Raw genomic sequence first — 23,210 nt, 5'->3', positions numbered from 1 at the left:
AGGCTCCCACTCACAGACCACCTAATGTAATCCCTTACTTACTTATAGACCACCATTCGTGCTCTGTTAGTAAAGGATTACTTCAGTGGTAAGTGAGTGGGAGAAAAAAAGGCCGAGAACCGCTGAGCTAGAGAAACTCAGCGAGTCTGGCAGCATCTGTGGAGGAAAATGGAGAGTCGACATTTTGGGTTAATGATTCGAGCACGGTCAGTGCAACGCTATTACAGCACCAACGACCCAGGTTCAAATCCAGCACTGTCTGTAAAAGGTTATGTTCTCCCCATGTCTGGTTTCCTCCCACCCTCCAAAACATAAATGGGTTGGAGGTCGATTGGTCAATTTGGGCAACACGGGCTGTGGGCCGGAAGGGTCTGTTATTGCACTGTGCATTTAATTTTTCTGAAGATCCACACGGAGGGTCTCAACCCAAAATGTCAACTCTCCATTTCCCTCTGCAGATGCTGCCTGGCTCACTCAGTTCTTCCAGCAGATTGTTTTCAACCAAGTTCAAGCTACAGCCTTGTGTTCCTATCATAATTGATTGTTAGTTTCCAAAGCAACACGTTTAAGTATTCTCCTATAGTAAAACTGGACGCCTATGTTCTTAAGAGACAAAGGTATCTGATTAGTGTGGGGAGCAGAGATGCAAACTGGTATTTTGTTTTAAAGACGGTTTCTCATTTGAAATCAATCATTTTTATGGAAACTCGATTCTATGTAATGAAGAGCCTTTAGGTCAGCCATTCATCACCCAGGGAAAAGGGGAATGTGCAAGAAGTCAGTATAGCCAAATGGTATTCATTTAGGCTACATGATTCTCTGGGAGAATCAAGATTCCCTTTCCCCAGCTGTGGGATACTCACTGATTTAGTGACCGAGGATCTTCCATCTCGTGTGAATCAGGTGCCAAAGGGTTTGAAAACGGCTCATCTGCAGTGAAGGAAAAAAAGAAAAAAAAACAGGTGAACGTTTTTTTTTTAAAAAAAAGGAAACATTCTCTTGCTAAAACTCCAAACTGGATCAGTCTAAACTTAACCATTTTATTATCATACTGTAAGTAAAACACAGAAAATCTGCAGACACCATGGTTGAAGTCAAAACATAATGCTGGAGAAACTGTCAAACATACGCACAAAACATTTGTTATGAACCTTTACCTTTGCAAAAAAAAGTACACTGTTTGATCTGCTGAGTTTCTCCAGCATTATGTTTTGACTACCATACTGCACCCAGTAAATCTTCTTAACATCAAGCAACCCATGCCTTGTTTTAAATTCAATAGTTAAAACTATTAGGTTCAAACTGAAGAAATATGCTCATCATTTTTCTGCATCATGTTTTCACATGCAGGAATTATACATATATATATATATATATATATATATATATGTGGGTATGACATGGGTCATACCGAATCATGGGTCCTCTACCGGCACCACCTACGGCTCCTAGAACGCTTCCACCAGCGTTGTCTCCGCTCCATCCTCAACATCCATTGGAGCGCTCACACCCCTAACGTCGAGGTACTCGAGATGGCAGAGGTCGACAGCATCGAGTCCACGCTGCTGAAGATCCAGCTGCGCTGGATGGGTCACGTCTCCAGAATGGAGGACCATCGCCTTCCCAAGATCGTATTATATGGCGAGCTCTCCACTGGCCACCGTGACAGAGGTGCACCAAAGAAAAGGTACAAGGACTGCCTAAAGAAATCTCTTGATGCCTGCCACATTGACCACCGCCAGTGGGCTGATAACGCCTCAAACCGTGCATCTTGGCGCCTCACAGTTTGGCGGGCAGCAGCCTCCTTTGAAGAAGACCGCAGAGCCCACCTCACTGACAAAAGGCAAAGGAGGAAAAACCCAACACCCAACCCCAACCAACCAATTTTCCCTTGCAACCGCTGCAATCGTGTCTGCCTGTCCCGCATCGGACTGGTCAGCCACAAACGAGCCTGCAGCTGACGTGGACTTTTTACCCCCTCCATAAATCTTCGTCCGCGAAGCCAAGCCAAAGAAAAAAAAAATATATATATATATATGAAAGGGCTTTGGCAAATACTAGAGCGCATCGGATGTCCCCCAAAGTTCCTCAACATGATTATCCAACTGCACGAAAACCAACAAGGTCGGGTCAGATACAGCAATGAGCTCTCTGAACCCTTCTCCATTAACAGTGGCGTGAAGCAAGGCTGTGTTCTCGCACCAACCCTCTTTTCAATCTTCTTCAGCATGATGCTGAACCAAGCCATGAAAGACCCCAACAATGAAGACGCTGTTTACATCCGGTACCGCACGGATGGCAGTCTCTTCAATCTGAGGCGCCTGCAAGCTCACACCAAGACACAAGAGAAACTTGTCCGTGAACTACTCTTTGCAGATGATGCCGCTTTAGTTGCCCATTCAGAGCCAGCTCTTCAGCGCTTGACGTCCTGCTTTGCGGAAACTGCCAAAATGTTTGGCCTGGAAGTCAGCCTGAAGAAAACTGAGGTCCTCCATCAGCCAGCTCCCCACCATGACTACCAGCCCCCCCACATCTCCATCGGGCACACAAAACTCAAAACGGTCAACCAGTTTACCTATCTCGGCTGCACCATTTCATCAGATGCAAGGATCGACAATGAGATAGACAACAGACTCGCCAAGGCAAATAGCGCCTTTGGAAGACTACACAAAAGAGTCTGGAAAAACAACCAACTGAAAAACCTCACAAAGATAAGCGTATACAGAGCCGTTGTCATACCCACACTCCTGTTCGGCTCCGAATCATGGGTCCTCTACCGGCACCACCTACGGCTCCTAGAACGCTTCCACCAGCGTTGTCTCCGCTCCATCCTCAACATCCATTGGAGCGCTTACATCCCTAACGTCGAAGTACTCGAGATGGCAGAGGTCGACAGCATCGAGTCCACGCTGCTGAAGATCCAGCTGCGCTGGATGGGTCACGTCTCCAGAATGGAGGACCATCGCCTTCCCAAGATCGTGTTATATGGCGAGCTCTCCACTGGCCACCGTGACAGAGGTGCACCAAAGAAAAGGTACAAGGACTGCCTAAAGAAATCTCTTGGTGCCTGCCACATTGACCACCGCCAGTGGGCTGATATCGCCTCAAACCGTGCATCTTGGCGCCTCACAGTTTGGCGGGCAGCAACCTCCTTTGAAGAAGACCGCAGAGCCCACCTCACTGACAAAAGGCAAAGGAGGAAAAAACCAACACCCAACCCCAACCAACCAATTTTCCCCTGCAACCGCTGCAATCGTGTCCGCCTGTCCCGCATCGGACTTGTCAGCCACAAACGAGTCTGCAGCTGACGTGGACTTTTTACCCCCTCCATAAATCTTCGTCCGCGAAGCCAAGCCAAAGAGAGATATCTATCAGGCATTAAGTCACCATCCCATAAAGCTCAGTTTGATGAGCCAAACTGAAGATGTGGACATATAATCGAAGAAAAGAATCAATCAACTGTCATAACACTGAGAGATTAACAATTTCTCTCACTCCTCAGATGCTGCCTGGCTTGCTATTTATTTTCAACATGTTTTTTTCTCATAATAATTCATGATCCGGTCTGCCACACTACTCATGGTTTACACAAGAACATACGAAATTGTCGCCAACATATTGATCTTGCTCTGCCACTGAACAAGATCGTGGCTGATCTAACCTTGCCCTCAACATCACTTTTCCATGCTCTAATTTTCCCTTAATCCTCTGTAGTTCAATGTTTGCCTTGAACACAGAACCATAGAACACAATAGCACAGAAACAGACCCTTTGGCCCTTCTAGTCTGTGCCAAACTATTATTCTGCCTAGTCCCACTGACCTGTACCCAGTCCATACCCCTCCCATCCATGTACCTCTCTAAATTTTTCTTAAATGTCAAAATTAATCTGGCATTTACCAGTTCAACAGGCAGCTTGATCCACACTCCTGCCACTCTCTGCATGAAAAAGTTACCCCTAATGTTCCCTTTAAAATTTTCCCCTTTCACCCTCCAGTTTTATCTCTCCTAACCTCAGTGAAAAAAGCCTGCTTGCATTTGCTCTCAATACTCTCTCGAAGAAACATCTCCTGAAACTCGTTATTGATACACCCACTAGGGAAAATGTCCTCTCAGATCATTACTGTCAATTTCGCTCGGAATCATCTCTCATTCCTACCAAACTCAGAATACGTTCAAATGTTTTGACTTCAACCATGGTGTCTGCTTGACCATTCTTCAGATGTCACTTCTTGCATGCTGAGAAAGTATAATCTCTGCAGTGCATTCAATGCACATGTATCATCTCTTCAAGACATTGAGATGCTGCAGGTGTGTCTCCCCAAAACGCTGTAACATTGCAATAAAACTTCATCATGAATTTGATTTTCAGCCTGAAACATGGACTGTCTATTGCTTTCCATGCATGCTGCCTGACCCACTAGTTCCTCCAGCATTTAGTTGATTGCTATAGGTCTTGAGGCTTTGTAACATCGTTCTCCCAACTCAAATCCTCTGACCAACCTGAACCAGACCTCATTGAAAGACATCCAAAAATCTAAATGCAACACATCAACTGTCAGTTATTACATCCTTCAGAAAATATTCCAGTATTTCCCTTACCACTGAAGGGACACCAACTCCCATTTTTCCTTGTGGTTGGCTAATTTAAAATCATCTAGGGTCATCATTGACTAGAAGCACCGTATATAATACTGCATATTCTTTCTCTCTGCCTCATGGTCCAAACCCCATACATCGCTCCACCCCAGCTCTCTACTGTGGACATCGCTGGAAGTGTCACAGGTAAGGTGTGCACTGCAATGAAGCTGAGCCTTAGTACCGCAAGAGATCAATACTTGCAGAGAGCCACAACCGCCATTGGTACAGGGAACCAGGTGTGTAAGAGTCCCTGCTTGTAGCGTGTGTATTCAAGTGTGTGAGTGTGTCAAATGTAGGTTCATTATTGTCAGACTCCAACTTTGATCCAAGATGAATATCTATATGGTTCTTTAAGTGAAATAGTAATCAAGTACCATTTAATGTTCTGCCATTTGTCTCCCATGTGTTCATTAGTGTGATTGTAATTTGTGTCCAGAATCCTCTCTGTAAACCCACCGAACCTGATGCTCTTCCCAACACGACAGCTGCTCACAATGGCAATCTGGTCGGCATGGTCGAGCTGGGCCGAAGGGCCTGCTCTGGGAGATGCTCTGTTATAATAGCTGATGGTTCTGCAGCACCCCCTCAAACTCCCGGGCCCCCTCACCCCCCCCTCGGGCCCATCCAACTCACACACATACACACCCACCCACCCACACCAATCCCCCCACACACACCCCATACCCCCCCTCACACCCCTCACTCTCTCCAACCCCACACTCTCTCCACCCCCCTCACTCTCCCCACCCCCCTCACTCTCCCCACCCCCCTCACTCTCCCCACCCCCCTCACTCTCCCCACCCCCCTCACTCTCCCCACCCCCCTCACTCTCCCCACCCCCCTCACTCTCCCCACCCCCCTCACTCTCCCCACCCCCCTCACTCTCCCCACCCCCCTCACTCTCCCCACCCCCCTCACTCTCCCCACCCCCCTCACTCTCCCCACCCCCCTCACTCTCCCCACCCCCCTCACTCTCCCCACCCCCCTCACTCTCCCCACCCCCCTCACTCTCCCCACCCCCCTCACTCTCCCCACCCCCCTCACTCTCCCCACCCCCCTCACTCTCCCCACCCCCCTCACTCTCCCCACCCCCCTCACTCTCCCCACCCCCCTCACTCTCCCCACCCCCCTCACTCTCTCCACCCCCACACTCCCCCCACCCCCACACTCCCCCCACCCCCACACTCCCCCCATCCCCCTCACTCTCTCCACCCCCACACTCCCCCCCATCCCCCTCACTCTCTCCACCCCCACACTCCCCCCACCCCCACACTCCCCCCATCCCCCTCACTCTCTCCACCCCCACACTCCCCCCCATCCCCCTCACTCTCTCCACCCCCACACTCCCCCCATCCCCCTCACTCTCTCCACCCCCACACTCCCCCCATCCCCCTCACTCTCTCCACCCCCACACTCTCTCCACCCCCACACTCTCTCCCCCCACCCCACGCCCGCCCACCCACTCCCCCGGGCTCCCAAACTCCCCGCACCCCCACGGGCCCCCCCGGCCGTCAGTCCCGTCCACTCACTGTCTCTCTCCGGCATCGTGACGGCCTTTCCGCTCCGTCCACCTGGGAACGGCTCCGCGACAAAACAACCGGCTCTGGGCGACCCTTCCAAACTCTGCACGATCCCACAATCCCTCTGCCAAGCCTTTCCGATTGGCCCCTCCAGAGCCAATCATGGCTGTCTTTCCCTCTCCCGCCTTTGCGCGATCTCTATTGGTCTATCGGTTGCCGGTCTTCAAGTACATTGGTCAATCGCAACGTCCGTCAACGCGCTTTGTGAGCGGTGCGTGACCGCATCTTGCTGCTGAGTGGCGGCCGTGCGCTGTCAATCAAGCCGCCTTCGAGTCGGGATTGGAGCCGGGGAGATTTGACGTCACTGCAGTGCGGCGCAAGATGGCGGCGGCCGTCGTGAGGGGCATCGGGTCGAAGCTGAGCCAGAACCTGCGGGAGCTGCGCATCCACATGTGCCAGCGGTCGGCGGGCAGCCAGGGCGTCCGGTGAGGAAGAGCGGCGGAGAGCGGAGCGGCCCGGGCCAAGTGCTGAAGGGAGTGGAGGGTGCGGGCAGGGTGGTAATGGGCCGAAGGTGCGCAGAAGCTGAAGCGTGGGCGGGGCGAGGCGGGGGTGGGGGGGGGGGGATGATGGGAGCTGCTGGGTAGACCTGGGAGGGAAGGGAAGGGAAAGGGTGATGAGGGAGCTGATGATAAGGTTCCTGCCACCGGATCTTTGACCCGCTACCATCAGGAAGGAAAGGAAAGGAAAACTGGACAGACTCAGCTGGACAAACTGGAGTTGATATTAGCATAAAGATGCATAACTATCGCTTCAGGCTTGAGATCCCCATCGAGCTATGAGCAAAATGATGATGAGGAGCCCTACCATCCAGCACTCCAGATCTCTGACCCTCTACCATCAGGAAGGAGGGACAGGAGCATCAGATTCAGGACTGCCAGACTGGGGGATACAGCTTCTTCCGGCAGGCTGTAACCTGCGACCCTCACAAATGAAACAGTAAATTACGACACAATTTTAAAAAAGTATTTTAATGTATGTGATTGTTATACATTATGAGTGGTCTGTGATTTGGAAAATCCCATTTCATTTGGTTGTACGTCAAGTTATTATCATCCCTAGTACAACCCAATGAAGTAGTGTTTTACTGTCCACGGTGCAAAACCTGCAGACGGACAATCAGACAAACAATACAATTGCAAAGCATGTATACAAATAAATATGAGATTCTCCGATGGTTAGTGTGAGCAGTTCCTTTGGTTGTTCAGCATTCTCACTGAAGAAGTTGTTTCTTAGCCTGGTGGGTGGTGCTGGCTCTGAGACTCCTTCATCTCAGGAGTAGCTGTGTGTTGGGTGCTTGGGATCCCACACGATTTTAAATGCCAAATTCAGACAACCATCTCGATAGATCACGTGGATGGTGGGAGCAAGACTCCAGTGATGCTCTGTTCAACACTTTTATAGCCCTGTGGATTGACTTCTGATCCATTTCTCTGCAGCAGTCGTACCACACTATGATGCAGCTGACCAGGATGCTCTCGATAGAAGGCTGACCGGATGGTGGCTGGTAGCCTTGCCCACTACAGACTTCTCAGGAAGTGCAGCCAGTGTTGTGCTTCCCTGACAAATGAGATGTGTGTAGGTCAGGAAGAGTACAGGAGCATAGAAATTAGTACTGGCAGGCTGGGAAATAGTTTCATCCTGCAGAGTTTCACTCTGTGAGATTGATGAACAGTATCCTGTAATCATGGGTCTCGTAAACGAAGCTCAGCAAATTATTTATACATTTATTTAATATTTTTAACATATGAATGTGATAATTATGTGCTGAAATGTATTATGTGTGCTGCAGTTTCATCGGGTTGTCTGATGATCATAAATTTGAACTTGGTGTAGTGGACAGTGAAGAAGGTTTTCAAAGTTTGTAGAGGGATCTGGACCAGCTGGAAAAATGGGCTGCAAAGAGGCAGATGGAGTTTAATGGAGGCAAGTGTGAGGTGCTGCATCTTGGAAGGAGAAACCAAGTAAAGGACGTACACAGTAAATGGTCGGGCCCTGAAGAGTGAGATAGAACAGAGCGATCTGGGTATGCAGACACATAATTCACTGAAAGTGGTGTCACAGGAGCATAGAATTGTCAAAAGAGCTTTTGGAATATTGGCCTTTATAAATCAATGTATTGAGTAGAGGAGTTGGGGCGTTATGGTAAAGTTGTGAAAAACATTGGTGAGGTCAAACTTGGAGTATTATGTACAGTTTTGGTCGCCTAAATACAGGAAAAGTATCTATAAAATTGAAAGCCTGCACAGAAGATTTAGTAGGAGGTTGACTCTCTGTGGCAGGAAGAGATCAGGAAAAGACAGTAAGAATTTGGAAGGACTTAACAGGTCACGCAGTATCCATGGAGAGAAATAATCAGTAAAGGTTTTGGGTTGGGATCTTTTCTCAAGAACTAGTTGATGAAAACATCCATGAGGCAAATATTTATCTGGAGCACTCTGCCTGAAAGGTTGGTGGAAATGTTCAACTATGGGCAGAATCCTACTGAACTACAGCTGATTCTGGTGTGAAATGGTGGCAAGGAGACATACAGGAGACTGCAGATGCTGGAATCTGAAGTTAAACACAATCTGCTGGAGGAACTCAGCCGGTTGAACAACATCTCTTCTTGGCATGCAAAACCTCTACCAGGTAGGACAAGTGTAGCAAAAGCAAGGAAAATGCCACTTCCTCCAATCCAAACACCATGCTGACTTGAAAATGTATCTCCATTCCTTCACACGCACTGGGTCAAAATCCTGGAACCTCCCCTTCCCTGACAGCAGGGTGGGTACTGAAACGAATTGTTCTATTTTCCCGTGTACCTTAATACACTGAAAAGCTTTGTTTTGCATGCTCTCCAGGCAAGTTAATTCATGATGTGGGTAGTGCAATAAATGACAAATGAAGAACAGTATATGTCTTGTCCAATAATGCTATGGAGAAAAGTAGAAACACATAGTGCAAGGTGGAGGGAAAAATGCACTTATAAGATTCAGCAGTTAACCAAGCCTCAAGTGGTTCAAGAAGGCACTCACTTTTGTTTTCTGAAGGCCATTTTGGGATGGGGAAGGACATGCTGCATCTGCCTGTGAAGCCTACATCTCTTGGATAATTGAAAAACAATTATTCACTGAAACCAAAATGCTCCTCAATTGACATGTCACTTGTCCAGCCTCATTTCCTGTTGATGAGATTGGGTGTACCCCTTTCTCGATTGGGCCTATTTACATATTACTTCATTAAGGACAATTGCAGGGAGTAGGAATGACTGGAGGATCACCTTGTATTCTGTCTGGGCACTCTCCAGCCAGATGGCATTAAGATCAACTGACTGTTGATCCCCTCCCCCGTGTCCCTCTTTCCCTCTCCCTCCTTTCCTCCAGCTCCCCACCCATAGAACATTACGGCACAGAAACAGGCCTTTCAGCCCTTCTATTTTTTTTCCCTAGTCCCACTGACCTGCACAAAGTCCATATCCCTCAACACCTCTCCCTTTGGCCATCTCCCCCATCTTTTCCGCTTTTTTTCCACCTGCCCTCTCACCCATATCCACCTTTGAATTCTTATCTATTAGCCTGTCTCCTCCCCCTATCACTTTATTCAAGTGCCTGCCTGCTTTTGCAGGTACCTGACAAAGGGCCCAGGACCAAAGCATTGGTCACCTTTTACTTCCTGTGGATACTGCATAACCTGCTGAGTTTCTCCAGCACATTTGTGTATTGCAATCAATTAATCCTACTTCCCCAATTAATCAGAAGCTCTGACCCTCTCCACTGCCGACCCGCCGATGAAGACTGGTTTGTGTTCTCCTGATTTCCTCCTGAGGTCCAGTCATCTCCTTGGTTTTGCTAAAGTTGAGTGAGCTGATCTATCTCCTTCCTCTATGCTTCCGTCTGTGATTCTACCAACAACTGTGGTGTCATCAACCAATGTATAGATAGCATTTGAATTGTACCTAGCCACACAGACATGGGTGTTAGAGCAGTGCGCTAAGCACGCAACCTTTGATGTTCATCGTCATTGAGGAGACCTTGTTTCTAATTCATACTGACTGTGGTCTTCCGATGAGGAAGTCAAGGATCCAGTTGCGTGGGTGGGGTGGGGGTGCAAAGGCCCATAGATTGGAGCCTCTTGACCAGCCCTGAGGGAATAATGGTGTTGAAGTCTGAGCTGTAGTCGATGAAGAGTAGCCATATGTATGAGTTGCTGTTTTCTAGATGATCCAGGCCTGAGTGGAGAGCCAGTGATGTTGTGTGCTGTGAAGCAATTGTGATGATAGGCGAATTGCAGTTGATTCTGTCTTTATAATTAAGTAAGTGTTAATTCTGGCCATGACCAACTTCTCATAGGATTTCATTACAGCAGATGTTAGTGCTAACTGGGCAATAGTTGTTGAGGCAGCTCAATCTGCTCTTGGACGCCGGTAAGATTGATGCCCTTTTGAAGCAGGTGAGGACCTCTGACTGCAGCAATAAGAGATTGAAAATGTCCATGAACGTTCTGGCTAGTTGGTTGACTCAGATTTTCCATTGCAACTGAAAATTGACTCCATTCTCAGTGGCCCCCCTGTGCAGTATAACATGATTTGCAATTCAGTGGCTGTCATTGTTTTGCTTCTCTCAGGGATTTCATTGGGCAGCACTATGTGACATTGAAGAGGGCCAATCCTGACTTCCCCATTCTCATCCGGGAATGTGCTAATGTGCAGGCTACAGCATGGGCTCGATATGGTAAGGAACCAGATGCAGCACTTGTTTTTTCCCCAGTTATTTTTGATTTCTGACTTCAGGAATTTGTTTGGCTTTAGGTTTAATTCTCTCAATTCATCCTCTTTACTTTAAAATCCCTTATTCTCTCAGTTCCACTATAATATCTGCTGCATGTTTTCTCGATGGAAAACTTATAAAATTTATTAATGCCATATAATGCCAGATTTTCTCAATTGGACCCATATAATATGATTGGCAGTTTATTTTTATTTCAACTATTGCAGCAATATTTTTGTTTGTAATTTTTAATAGATGAGTGTGGCAGCATAGCTCAGGTTCAGGCCTGACCACCAGTGCTGTCCATGTGGAGTTTGCACTTTCTCCCTCTGACCTTGTGGGTGTCCCCCCGTTCCCCCCCCCCCCCCCCCCGGGTGCTTCAGTTTCCTCACAAAGGCTGCTCTAAATCACTCTGTGTGTCAGTGAGATGGAAGGAGAGTTGATGAGTGGGTGAAGGAGAATAGATTGCAGAGGAAGAAGTAGGGAAGTGGAATTGCCTTGTGGGCCAGAAAAATGTGATGGGCCAAATGGCCTCTTTCCATGTCCAGTGAAAAATCAGCATATGGTCATGAAAAACACGGTACAAGTAAAAGCTTTTTCCTCATCGTATTCACGAGGGAAAAGCCAAGACAATCTGTAGAATGATTGCTATTTTTTTTCAAGCATGTCCTGAATTGAAATGATGTCTGGCTCAACTGATTATGATGCATGCGCTCTTTATTTCCCTCCTGCATCAGATTTTGGAAGGGAGAGACATGTACCATTGGATGATCTAAACTCTGAGCAGGTGGCAAAGGCACTGGAGTCCCTGATTACCAAGCCGTGAACTATGGAGCAACCAGCCTGCAAAGAACAAACAGTAGCGCTCGAGAATGTTTGTTCCACTGCGCTGCCAGATTTCTCTCAGTGGAAAGAAGATATAACTGTAAAATAAATCTAATTTAAAATGGATCCGTATCCTGTGTGCTTCCAGCTTCTGTGGTAATGTTCCAAATGTGTCTTTGGCTCTCAATGAACAAGCAGATAAAAAATATTAAGGCTGCTCTTGATTGCCTTGTGCGACGACAATTTCCCATCCGTGCAAGATTTAGGGGCAATTTATGCTGCACGTTGGCTTGGGATTTCTTGATCTCATTTCACTTAGCTCCTTTAATGGTTTGCAGAAATCCTCATCCCTGCTGTCTGAAATGGATTGAAATTCAAGTTCCCAGATGTGAAAGCACTTCAACTAAATATTGAACACCCTTGGAAGTAATTCCAGTTTAAAAAAAAACTTTTCCTTGTTCACCTGAGTTGATTGTGTCTCAGCCTGCAAGTTTGCTTTTTAGAGCTGCACAGAAGCATCAAACTAATTGTGATAACCCACATAGGGGCAGTTGAGGTATCCTTAAAAGTTTGGCATGAAAGTGAGCAAGCAGTGAAGAGAATTTCAGAACTTGAAGCATGGTGGAGTGATGAAAATCAGGGATGATGAAAAGGCTAGAATCAATGGTGCAAATACCTTGAGGTAATGAGTTGTGGATAGAACTGAAAATAAGATGCATGATTCCTTTATTATCATGTAATTGTAATTGTCTGCCTTAAGGGAGACAAAGAGTTACCATTTGTCTTGCCTGGCGCCCCTTACAGAATAGGAGAAAGAAACAAAAGAGAGTCCCTTCAGAGACAGAGTTTGATCCATCAGCTGCCCGAGCTCTAGATCCAACTCTCTCACTTCATCAGGGAGCCTTTCTTGCCCTCAGCAGCCTCATGAATCACAGCTCCAATACCTGGTTCCAGCAGCCCATCCGAGTCCCTCAGAGAGTGAGCCCCTCGCTAGTCCACTGACGTGGTCATCGGTTTTTTTGGGGTATCTCTGATTCTCCTCAAAGGAGGTGTGTAGGGTGGTGGTCTCCCTGTTTCTGGTGCCCTGTGGACAGTCGGGGCCTTGGATGGGCTGACGGCCGGGGCTTGAATGAGAGATGGCGGTCGGGGTATCGGGAGCTCAGTTGGGCTGACAGCCAGGACCTGAACGAGAGATGGAAATCGGGGCATCACGAGCTCTGGTGGGTGGGCAGGCAGCTAGGGCCAAAAATAGGGGCTGACTTTTACACAGTATCAACTATTACAGGCGTTTATACAGATGCTCTTCTACCTATGATGGTTTGACTTACAATTTTTTGAAGTCACGATGGTACGAAAGCAATACACGTTCGGTAGAATCCACATTTTGAATTTTGATCTGTTCCCGTGCTTGCAATATGTGGTATGATACTCTCTCGTGATGCTGGCTGATGGCAGCGAACCACAGCATCCACTTAAACTGGCCCTGTCGTTTTAGCATCTCCACCATCCAGCAATCAATTTTAGTTCAAGGCTTCAATCATTCTTCAAGCCCAGTGTGCTTTCAGCTGTGTACGTTAATGGTGGGGTCTGCATTGTTCTTTCTTTTTCTTCTTTTCTTTGGCTTGGCTTCACGGACGAAGATTTATGGAGGGGTATGTCCACGTCTGCTGCAGGCTCGTTGGTGACTGACAAGTCCGATGCGGGACAGGCAGACACGGTTGCAGTGGTTGCAGGGGAAAATTGGTTGGTTGGGGTTGGGTGTTGGGTTTTTCCTCCTTTGTCTTTTATCAGTGAGGTGGGCTCGGCGGTCTTCTTCAAAGGAGGTTGCTGCCCACCGAACTGTGAGGTGCCAAGATGCACGGTTGGAGGTGATATCAGCCCCCTGTTACTTTTGGCCTTTTGTGATAGTCAATATGTACATCAGAAATCTTTGTAGTCGGTCCTTGTGCAGCTCCAAATGACCTTGGGGCATTGTGCCACAGTAAAGCATCTATATAAATGCAAATACTGTCATCAAGCTTCAGCAGTCTGAATTGAAACTCTTTTCTGGAGAACAGCTGATGTGGGAATTTGTCAAATGCCTGGACCTTTGCTTAAGTTGAGAAAGAAAGTTTATACTTTAACAAATAACCAAACAGAAGATTTAAACAAAATGATCTGCAGACGCTGGGGTCGAGTGCAATAGACAAAGGTTTTGAAGAAACTCAGCAGGTCCCGCATCATCCATAGGAAGGAAAAGGGCAGTCAATGTTTCGGGCCTGGGCCCTTTGTCGGGTATAAGCAAAAAAACAGAAAAATGTTTGAATAAAAAGGTAGGTAGGGGGAGGGGTGAGCACAGGTGAACAGGTAAGAGATCATAGGTGAATACAGGTGGGAGGGTAGAAGTGATGGGAAGAGGGCTTTTGAAAGAAGGGAGGGGAGTGGGGAGCTGGAGGAAAGGAGATAATAGAGAGAAAAATCAGAACACATGCTTGAGGGGGTAAACAAACTCGAGAAGTTGATGCCATTTGGTTGGAGGCTGTTAATTCAGAGTAAGAGGTGTCCCCAGTTTGGCAGCGCACGATTACCCAGATTCTGCTGATTTACCAACCCCTCCCTAAACTGGTGTCATTTGTAGTCACACCTATGGTCACCAACAGGCTGAGCGGTGGATTGAACCCTGAGCATCTCAGATTCTCTCCACTGTAACCCATTCCTCTTGGCACAGTGCTCTCAGCCCTGGAGCTCGATGCTATCCAATCATTTCACACTGGACAAGATACTTCAAACATGGATCATAACAACTAAAGAACATAAATCAGGCCATACACCCAAACTGGTAGTGCTGGACTCCACCCAACCCCAGGCCCATTCTGATCATCTCCTGTTATTCCCCATGTTCGATTGAACATCTTAAATCTACCTCTCTGCCACACACAACTCCTCCATGAAGCAGCAGCTCCCATCTCCAGGCACTGCAATTCCCAGCCTCTTCCACTTCCAGGGTGAGGCAATGAATAAAATTTGAAGATCAATGCCTCATATTCCGTGTGTGTAGTCTACCACTCAATGGCTTGTCAACGGAATTCTCCAGTCACTAGTACCCTCTCTCCTTGGTCCCCTTCTCTTTTACTCATCCATTGGGATTCTCTCTGAAGCACGCACTTCTTTCCAACTCCCCCTGCTCCTTTCCCCTTCATTCATTCATTCACACATATAAATCCTTCCCCCATAATTCCCATCAGACTGCCCTTGTATTGTTCCACCAAGCCCCTTCCTTCAGCCACCGCCTCCCCCATCCTTTGCCTCCCCCATCCTTTGCTTCCACCTGTCCTATCAACCGCATCACTCCTCTTCGGTCCACCCATCACCCAATGACCCTGCTCCTTCTCCTCTTTAACAGACCTTGCTTCCCTCACCTCTCTGAGTCCTGAAACAGGGTTTTGAATCAGCACTGACTGTCCATTTCCCCCAGATGCTGCCTGATCAGCTGAGTTCCTGCAGCCCTGTGTCTTCACATTCACTGGCTGATAATTTTTTTCTGGGGGGGGTGGGGGTGGAAGTTTTATCAATTTGTGATCCCATTTTCAAAGATTAATGTATGTGAAGCAGATTCCAGATTGTTTTTATTACACTCTGCTCCAGATGGTCCAGCTGAGACTGCAGATTAACAGTAACAACTTGGAGCTTTAAAGAAGGAAGGTGCTTCTTGGGAGCATTATCAGATGTTTAATGCTGAGCTGCATAGTGATTCAGTCAAATGAATAAGCTTTTAAGAGGAAATGAAAGGAAGCAAGCAGAGAGACTGAGAGAGCAAATTCTAGAACCGGTAACCTTGGTACATGAGAACATTAGGAGCAGGATTTGGCCATCCGGCCCATCGAGCCTGCTCCGCCAGTCACGGTTGATCTGATGATGGGCTCATCTCCACTGACTTGCCTTTTCCCCATATCCCTTAATTCCTTTACTGTGTAGAAATCTATCCAACCGTGTCTTAAATATATTTACTAAGGTCGGCTCGACTGCTTCAATCTATGCCTTTCAGAATTTTATGTTTCTATAAGATCCCCTAAATTCCAGTGTGTACATTCCCAGATGACTTGATTGCTCATCATATGTCAAGTCCTTCAACCCTGGAATCAATATGACAATAAAATCTAATCGCCATCAAATGATAAAGGTTGAAAATCTTGTGGAGATGACAGAGAAAGGGAGGAACCAGGCCACAAAAGGATTTGAAAGCCAGGTTATAGATCATCACAACAATGAGGGCTGAAGGGCCTATAATGTGCTGTAGTGTCCTAAAAATAAGGCTTTGCTATTCAAAGGTGCCTGGGGATATGTCAAAGGTCAGTTTTTTGTGTTTAGAGAAGGTTGGGTGCCTTAAATCCCAGGGGGTGATGGTGGAGGCTCGTACAATAGGGATATTTAAAAGATTCTTGGATGCCTCAAAGGATTTTTGGCTGTGAGGTTGGGAAAGGTTAGTTTGTTGCTGGAATAGGTGTGTAAAAGTCAGCACATTGTGGGCCGAAAGGCCTGTAGTGTGTTCCAGATCAGCCGTTATCCACGTTTTTTTGGATATGGCCCCCTTAGGGCTCTGCTCAAAGTTTATGGGCCCCCTTTCCTGTGAAGCAGTCCAGTTTATTTGGTTTCCTTACTTCTACCGACCACACAAAAAATATTGCTGTTAATTGAGGTGAAAAGAAAGCAAGGCTTACTTAAACACACTGTGCATACCCCCCACTTTGAGAATGGCTGATCTAGATCAAATGTGTCACCACATGTGGAAAAGGAGATCCCAACTTAACAATAAATGAATATAAAGTCATAAAAAGCAACTTCTGTGCCCAACACTTTGCATATTATTTTCTTTCTCTTGCCCTCTCTGAACAGTGGGAGACTGTGCTACAGGTTTATCCACAGATGTGGTGCTTGCATTGATCAGACACATCTCTGCTGTCAGCAGCAGATCCGCCATATCAGCCTTTGGGATCCCTGTCTCAGCCTGGATTCTTTCCTCGCCTGCAGCAAGCTCAGAGCATTCCCTTTGAACTCCTATACCGTTGCTCTGGTGGGGTTAAGGGAGCTCATACTGTTTTGGTGTACCTCTCATTTACTGTAAGTCCAAAGAGCATGCTTACTTTGTGAAACAAACAAATTGTCACAGAGGATTGATGAATTATTTCTAGTATCAGAATGCAAGAGGCTCTGGGGATTTCACTTGCCAGCAATTAAACCTGGTGCACCCTTTATTTGAATGCAGTAAAACTAAGTACATGTATAGTCCTGATACAGCTCTGTGACAGATTGGACATCAGTGTCCAAAGCACACTAAGGTCCAGGAGATAAACTGACCTTCTTCCCGAATGATTGTCCAAGCTTTCCTTGATAGCAGGGAACGTTCACCTGAGCCCCACAGTCGGTAAAGGGCCTTGCTCAGCCTGTTGGTGACCGTAGGTGTGGCTACAAATGACGCCGCATATTTCCGGTTCAGGGAGAGGTTGGTAAATCAGCAGAATCTGGGTAATCAAGTCAAAGGTCACTGGAATGGGAAGGCCCATCAAACCAAAACCTGGCAGATGTTCAAATTCTTCAGAGGGGCGAGGGACAACTCAGGCCCCAGAGATTGGGGAAAGTAAAGAGCTCATTTCCATAGTTCCACCTTCAAATGATCTTCATTGGGATTTTGGCCAATGCTAACAGCTTGTCACATCGCCTGTAGAGAAAAAGAAAGTAATTAGTTGAGCAGGATTTGCCTGAAATATTATGCGAATCAGGTCTGTGCATTATCATTGAGTTTCTAATCAGATAATCAGTTTCCATGGATACCACCAGCAGGGCCTTTAATCTCTGGCATGAGATAAACCCCCCTCCCAATCTCAGCTCCCAATCTCAGCTCCCGATTGGGAGAGAGCTTTCTTGTGACTATCTCCTGAGACCAGTGTGGGGACTGTCAGGAATCATTTCAGTAGAAAGGCTCCAGGAGTCAAACATCTTCAAATTGTAGCTCCAGACAGTTGAGATAAAAGAGGTCTGCAGCAGTGATGTGTCTTTCATCCCCATCTGTCATGCTGGATAGAAGAGCCGAGCTAGTCTTTTGCTGCCAGAGAAAGCATTGTGCTACTCTCAACGTCTGCAATCCTCTGTTTGCAGGGAGACAAGTAATGAGTCATGAGAGTTTATTGTCATACACACAAGTACAATGTGCGGATGCTGACTTGCTGCAGCCAGAGGTACACCAACTACACTTTTACACTCAATATCTCCTCACTTGTCAGGAAGGACTTCCTGAGAAGACTGAAGTGGAGAAGGCTACCAGCCTCCATTATACAAATCTTCTGCAGGTCCTCTATTAAGTGGGTTCTGGATGGCTTCGGGAAATAGATCGGAGGTCAATCCACAGGACCATAAGAGGGGCAGAGAGAATCACTGGAGTCTCCCTCCCCTCCCCCAGATCAACGTGATCTACTGTTGTCTGAAGAGGGTGTGCAAAATCATTGAGGACCCCTTCCACCCTGCACACAGAAGCTTCCAGCTGCTCCCATTGGGGAAGAGATACAGGAGGATCAGAGCCAGCACCACCAGGCTGAGGATCAGCTTCTTCCCATGGGCAGTGAGAATCCTGAACGACCAAAGGAACGGCTCACACGAACCATCTGTGATTCTCATATTCATGAATCCATTTATTTGTATAGATGAAATACTTGTCCTACATAGGTATTGTCTGTTCGTGTGTAATGTCTGGTTAGACATCTGCATGTTTTGCACCAAGGACTGGAGAACACTGATTTATCTGGTTGTACAATCAGAAGACAATAAACTTGATGGTACGCACTATATCAGCCATTCTCAACAGCTCCCCCCCACCCCCCCAACTCATCCCGGGCCACAAAACTTGTCAGGTGGGGCCACGGTCTGAAATCGTAAAATTTCTCTATGTAGTCGGTAGGAGTACGGAAGAAACCAACTGAATTTGACTGCTTCACAGGGAAGGGGACCCATTAACTTCGAGCAGAGTACTAAGGGGGGGGGGGGGGGGAGACCATGACCAAAAAAAGATTGTGAATGATTGCTTGAAATTACAATAAACCAAGATAGGAAAAGAGGTAGATTCACAATTCTTTTTATTGTCATGTAATAACACATTAAAATGTTACATACATATACTTTAACTTCTGCCAGCCATAAGGAAAACAAAGAGTGGCCATGAGCATTGCCCGACGCTCCTTACAGTAAGAGAGAAAGAGAAGCAAAAGAATGTGGATTTGTCTCCAGTGCTCTTCCAGCCTCTGCAGCTGCACAGGCCTGTTTAATCCATCAACAACTCAAGTTCCAGATCCAAACCTCCGACATGATTAGGAAGCCTACAGCACCTAAAACCCTTTGGGAGCCCTCCTTGGCCTCAGCACCTTCTTGAATCCCATGAGCTGGTCTCCAGCTGCCCGTGTGGGTCCCCGACCGCAAGTTGCCCGCAGCTTCTGTGGGTCCTTCTGCCGCTGAGTCCCTTGCTGGTCTGCTGCCGTGGTTACAATCCTGAAGGGTCATCTCCTCTGCTTCTCCTTCTCAATTGGGTCGGGGGGGGGGGGGGGGGGGGGATGTTCTTCCTGTGCCAGTCCGCTGTTCCCCCAGAGTCTGCAACCCTTCGTGGCCGCTGTCTAGCACAGATGCCACTATCATTGGTACAGATCCCTCAGTTGCAGGATTTAACACCATCAGCTCTTTTAACATGCTGTTTAAATATTTATAGTTGCAGTTAGAGCAAAATAAGTGATGTTTCAATGGTCCCGCACGAGTTTATGGGGATAATCAAGAGTCTGATGGCTTTTTAAAAAAATATTTTATTTATGATGTTCATAGACTCACAAAACTCAACAATTCAATTTTTCCAACATTCCTGTGTATATGCAGAGTCTGTGTTCACCCCCTTCCCCTTCCCCTTCCCACATACAATTTGACATACAGTCAAGTAATTTATGTTAATACAGACATCAATGGGGCCATCGAACCCTACAAAAACCTACAAAGAAAAAACCTAGGAATGATAATAACTAAGAAACAAAGGTTAAAACGAGAAAAAAAGACTCAAAAATAAAACTCAGAACAACTGAAAAGAAAGAAAAGCCCGTTGTCTGCGCCATATTCTGTTTCACTAGTCACATTCCTTTTCCTACTGACGACAGATTGAGGGTGGGGAGGAGGAGTAATCTATCTGACGACAGATTGAGGGTGGGGAGGAGGAGTAATCTATCTGACGACAGATTGAGGGTGGGGAGGAGGAGTAATCTATCTGACGACAGATTGAGGGTGGGGAGGCGGAGTAATCTATCTGACGACAGATTGAGGGTGGGGAGGCGGAGTAATCTATCTGACGACAGATTGAGGGTGGGGAGGAGGAGTAATCTTATCTGAGTGCTGATATATCTCCGGTCAGGTTCCATACTCCAACGAATGTGTCATTCTTCTTCCTTTGGTGAGATGTGATTTTCTCCAGGGCAATGCAACTCTGCATTTCCACGTTCCATCGTGTGGAGCCTGATAGCTCTTTGATTTTAAAAAAAAATTGTTCTTAGGTTTAAAAAGGTTACTGGCAGGGCTAAGTTTGTAAAAAGTATTAGAAAATTGCAAAACTGCAGATGTTGGAATTTTAAAACCATAAGACATGGGAGCAGAAATAGGCCATTCAACCATTTGAGCCTGCCCCATAATTTAATCATGAGCTGAACCATTGTCCCACTCAGCCCCACTGCCCGGCCTGCTCCCCATAACCTTTGATGCTCTGGCTAATCAAGATGTCTGAGTCAGGGGATTGAGAGGTGATCTGAGGGGGAAATGTTCTCACAGAGTTAGTTGGTGTCTGAGCAGGTGGAGGAGGCAGAGACTCTTTCATTTATGAAGCATCTGGACAAGTACTTGAATCGCCAAGGCATAAATGACTGCACTCAGAATGCAGGTAAATGGGATTACTGTGGATAAAGGAAGGAAGTCATGTTGCTGCCATATAAATCTTAGGTCAGTTCACTCTTGGAGACCTGTGTGCAATTCTGGCCACCCTGTTACAGGAAGGAATCGGAAAAGGATACAGACGATATTTACTAATGATAGAACATTGAACACTACAGCACAGTATAGGCCCTTTGGCCCTTTGGCCCTCAAAAGAATCTCAGGCTTGTATGTGATGTCGTGTATGTACTCTGACAATAAATTTGAACTTTGAACTCAAAGCCATTGTTAACTTTGAATCAGCGAGATTTCTGTGAAGCCAAGACATTACAAGGTATTGTATGTAGAAAAGAAAGGTTCTGTATATACGGGTGTAATTCTTGAATTTTGTGGACCAATTTTTAGGGAAAAATTTAGGGGGTCGACAATTACACGCATACTACTTTTGACTGCAGTTAAGTAGCTGCATCACTCGTGGCGTCGGGAGCTCAAAGAGGAGGCTGGGACTTAGGTGAGAGTCAGCGTTCAGGTTATCGGGAGCTCGGATGGATGGGAAGGTGGCCAGGACCAGGTGGTAAGTCATGCCACCTTTATTTGTTGTTCATACCATGCTTGCATGGTAAAGACGAGATAGCGTTTCTCCAGGACCACGGAGCACATTTATATAAATATAGGTTAGAATACAAGTTCAACACATTTAAAATATTAAGACATACATTAACAGTCCACGTTACCCAATCCTCTAATGTTCTGGGAGTTCAGGAGTCTGATGGCTTGAGGGAAAAAACTGTTGCCCAATCTGGACGTAATGGCCTGAGTGCTTTGGTACCTCCTACTAGATGGCAGAAGGGAGAACATTTTACGTGAGAGGTATGTGGAGTCCTTCACAATGTTTATTTCCTTTCACCTGCATCGAGTGTTATAGATGTCTGTCACGGTAGGAAGAGAGCCCATTTTCTGCTGACTTCACTATGTCTTGCAGTCCGAGGTGGTACAGCTTCCAAACCAGGTGGTTATGCAGTTGCACAGGATGGTCTCAATACATCTTCTGTAGAATGTAATACGGATGGAGGATGGGAGATGAACTTTCCTCAGACTCAGGAGCTCAGATGGTTGGGGCCTAGGTGAGAGGCGATGGTATCTTTGGTGGGTGGGCAGCTGGGGCGGGACACACTGTTACACGTTATATAAGGAAAATTCCAGAAACGGGGGATCGACTTTTACAAGATATCGATTATGACGCAGTAAGTGGAATTAAATCAGATCAGCCAACGAGCTGATTGAATGGAGAAACTGGGTGGATGGGCTAAATGACCCGTGCTGTTCCTATGTTAGTACCAACACATACCTTGTCTGTAAAGTATCTATCCATTAGAAAGTTGGCTCGGACTCTGATCTCCTTGTTGCTGTGGTATTGAATTGCCTCAAGTGCTGGGATGCCACTTTGATTTACAAACTCCTCACAGGCCTGTCAGAATCAGACATGCACCAATCAATTGAAACAAGCAGATGAGCAACACCAATCTCCACTTTACCCATCATGTCTTCACACAGTCAAGGGTGAACTCCACCTTGATGCATCCCATGATTCACAGTGAGCCACCTCATGTTCTCTTGCAGAGCACCTCCGCCAAAGTTTTATCTGTGGCCTTTTCCTGCAACTTGACTTGACCTTTGAGGCTATAATGAGCACTGTAGATAGAGGGGAGCAGGTGGACATCATTTACCTGGATTTCCAGACAGTGTTTGATAAGGTAATGCATAAAAGACATATTCAGAAGATAAGGATGCATGGAGTTGGGGATGATGTATTAGCACGGATAGAGGATTGGTTAACCAATAAAGAGCAGAAAGTTGGGATACAGGGAGTGTTTTTCTGGTTGGCAATCGTTCCCGATATTTATAAACAATCTGGAAAAGGGGGCAGAGAGTCGTGTCTCTACGTTTGCTGATGACACTAAATTGAGTGGAAACGCAAATTGTGCGGAGGATACGGAGAGACTGTAAGGAGATATAAATAGGTTAAGTGAATGGGCAGATGGAGTACAATGTCGGCCTATGTGAGGTTATCCACTTTGGAAGGAAAAATGGAAGATCAGATTATTATTTAATGGCAAGCGATTGTAGCATGCTGCCGTGCAGAAGGACTTGGGAGTGCAAAAGGTTTGTTGCAGGTACAACAGGTCGTCAAGAAGGCAAATGAAATGTTGACCTTCATTGCTAGAGGATTTAGGAGCAGAGAGGTTACGCTGCAACTGTACAAAGTACTGGTGAGGCCCCATCTGGTCTTACTTGAGGAAGGAAATACTGGCTTTGGAGACAGTGCAGAGGAGGTTCAACAGGGTTATTTCCAGAGCTGAGGGGGTTAGCCTCTGAGGAGGGAGGGAGTCATCTGGAATTGTACTGCTGGAATCAGAGGGGATCTTATAGAAATGAATTATGAAAGGCATAGATAAGACTGAGGTAGGTAAGTTGTTTCCATTGGTGGGGGAAGACTAGAA

At 46.7% G+C, this 23,210-nt stretch overlaps 3 protein-coding genes across 5 annotated transcripts in view; 1 reads left to right on the top strand and 2 right to left on the bottom strand.

Annotated features, from left to right (window-relative positions):
- The window catches only part of ik (IK cytokine), a 43,276-nt gene extending 36,886 nt beyond the window's left edge, over positions 1 to 6,390 (bottom strand). The window contains exons 1-2 of the mRNA XM_069898025.1: positions 6,170 to 6,390; positions 864 to 930 (exon numbers count right to left, since the gene is read on the bottom strand). Of these exons, the coding sequence (XP_069754126.1) occupies positions 864 to 930; positions 6,170 to 6,185 (83 nt within the window). The 5' untranslated portion in view covers positions 6,186 to 6,390. The remainder of the gene's footprint in view (positions 1 to 863; positions 931 to 6,169) is intronic.
- A 91-nt stretch (positions 6,391 to 6,481) lies between these two features.
- ndufa2 (NADH:ubiquinone oxidoreductase subunit A2) lies at positions 6,482 to 11,916 on the top strand. Its single transcript, XM_069898029.1, has 3 exons — positions 6,482 to 6,645; positions 10,823 to 10,929; positions 11,703 to 11,916. The coding sequence occupies exons 1-3, from the start codon at positions 6,542 to 6,544 to the stop codon at positions 11,789 to 11,791; spliced, it is 300 nt and encodes a 99-aa protein (XP_069754130.1). The 5' UTR covers positions 6,482 to 6,541; the 3' UTR covers positions 11,792 to 11,916.
- The window catches only part of tmco6 (transmembrane and coiled-coil domains 6), a 46,302-nt gene continuing 30,261 nt past the window's right edge, over positions 7,170 to 23,210 (bottom strand). Inside the window, exons 12-14 of one of the 3 annotated variants that reach the window (XR_011344666.1) lie at positions 22,058 to 22,177; positions 17,125 to 17,485; positions 7,170 to 7,777 (exon numbers count right to left, since the gene is read on the bottom strand). Coding sequence is in view for 2 of the 3 variants with exons in the window: in XM_069898027.1 (XP_069754128.1) it covers positions 21,746 to 21,757; positions 22,058 to 22,177 (132 nt within the window). In the remaining variant the exon portion in view is untranslated. Of the gene's footprint in view, positions 7,778 to 16,984; positions 17,486 to 18,876; positions 21,758 to 22,057; positions 22,178 to 23,210 lie in introns of those variants that run through there. The other 2 variants (XM_069898028.1, XM_069898027.1) reach the window with 2 other exon arrangements.

The sequence above is a fragment of the Narcine bancroftii genome, chromosome 9, assembly GCF_036971445.1.
Source record: "Narcine bancroftii isolate sNarBan1 chromosome 9, sNarBan1.hap1, whole genome shotgun sequence".
In the NCBI taxonomy this organism is placed as follows: domain Eukaryota; kingdom Metazoa; phylum Chordata; class Chondrichthyes; order Torpediniformes; family Narcinidae; genus Narcine; species Narcine bancroftii.
Note: the sequence above shows the minus strand (reverse complement) of the source record. Positions and strands in the feature narration are given on the sequence as shown.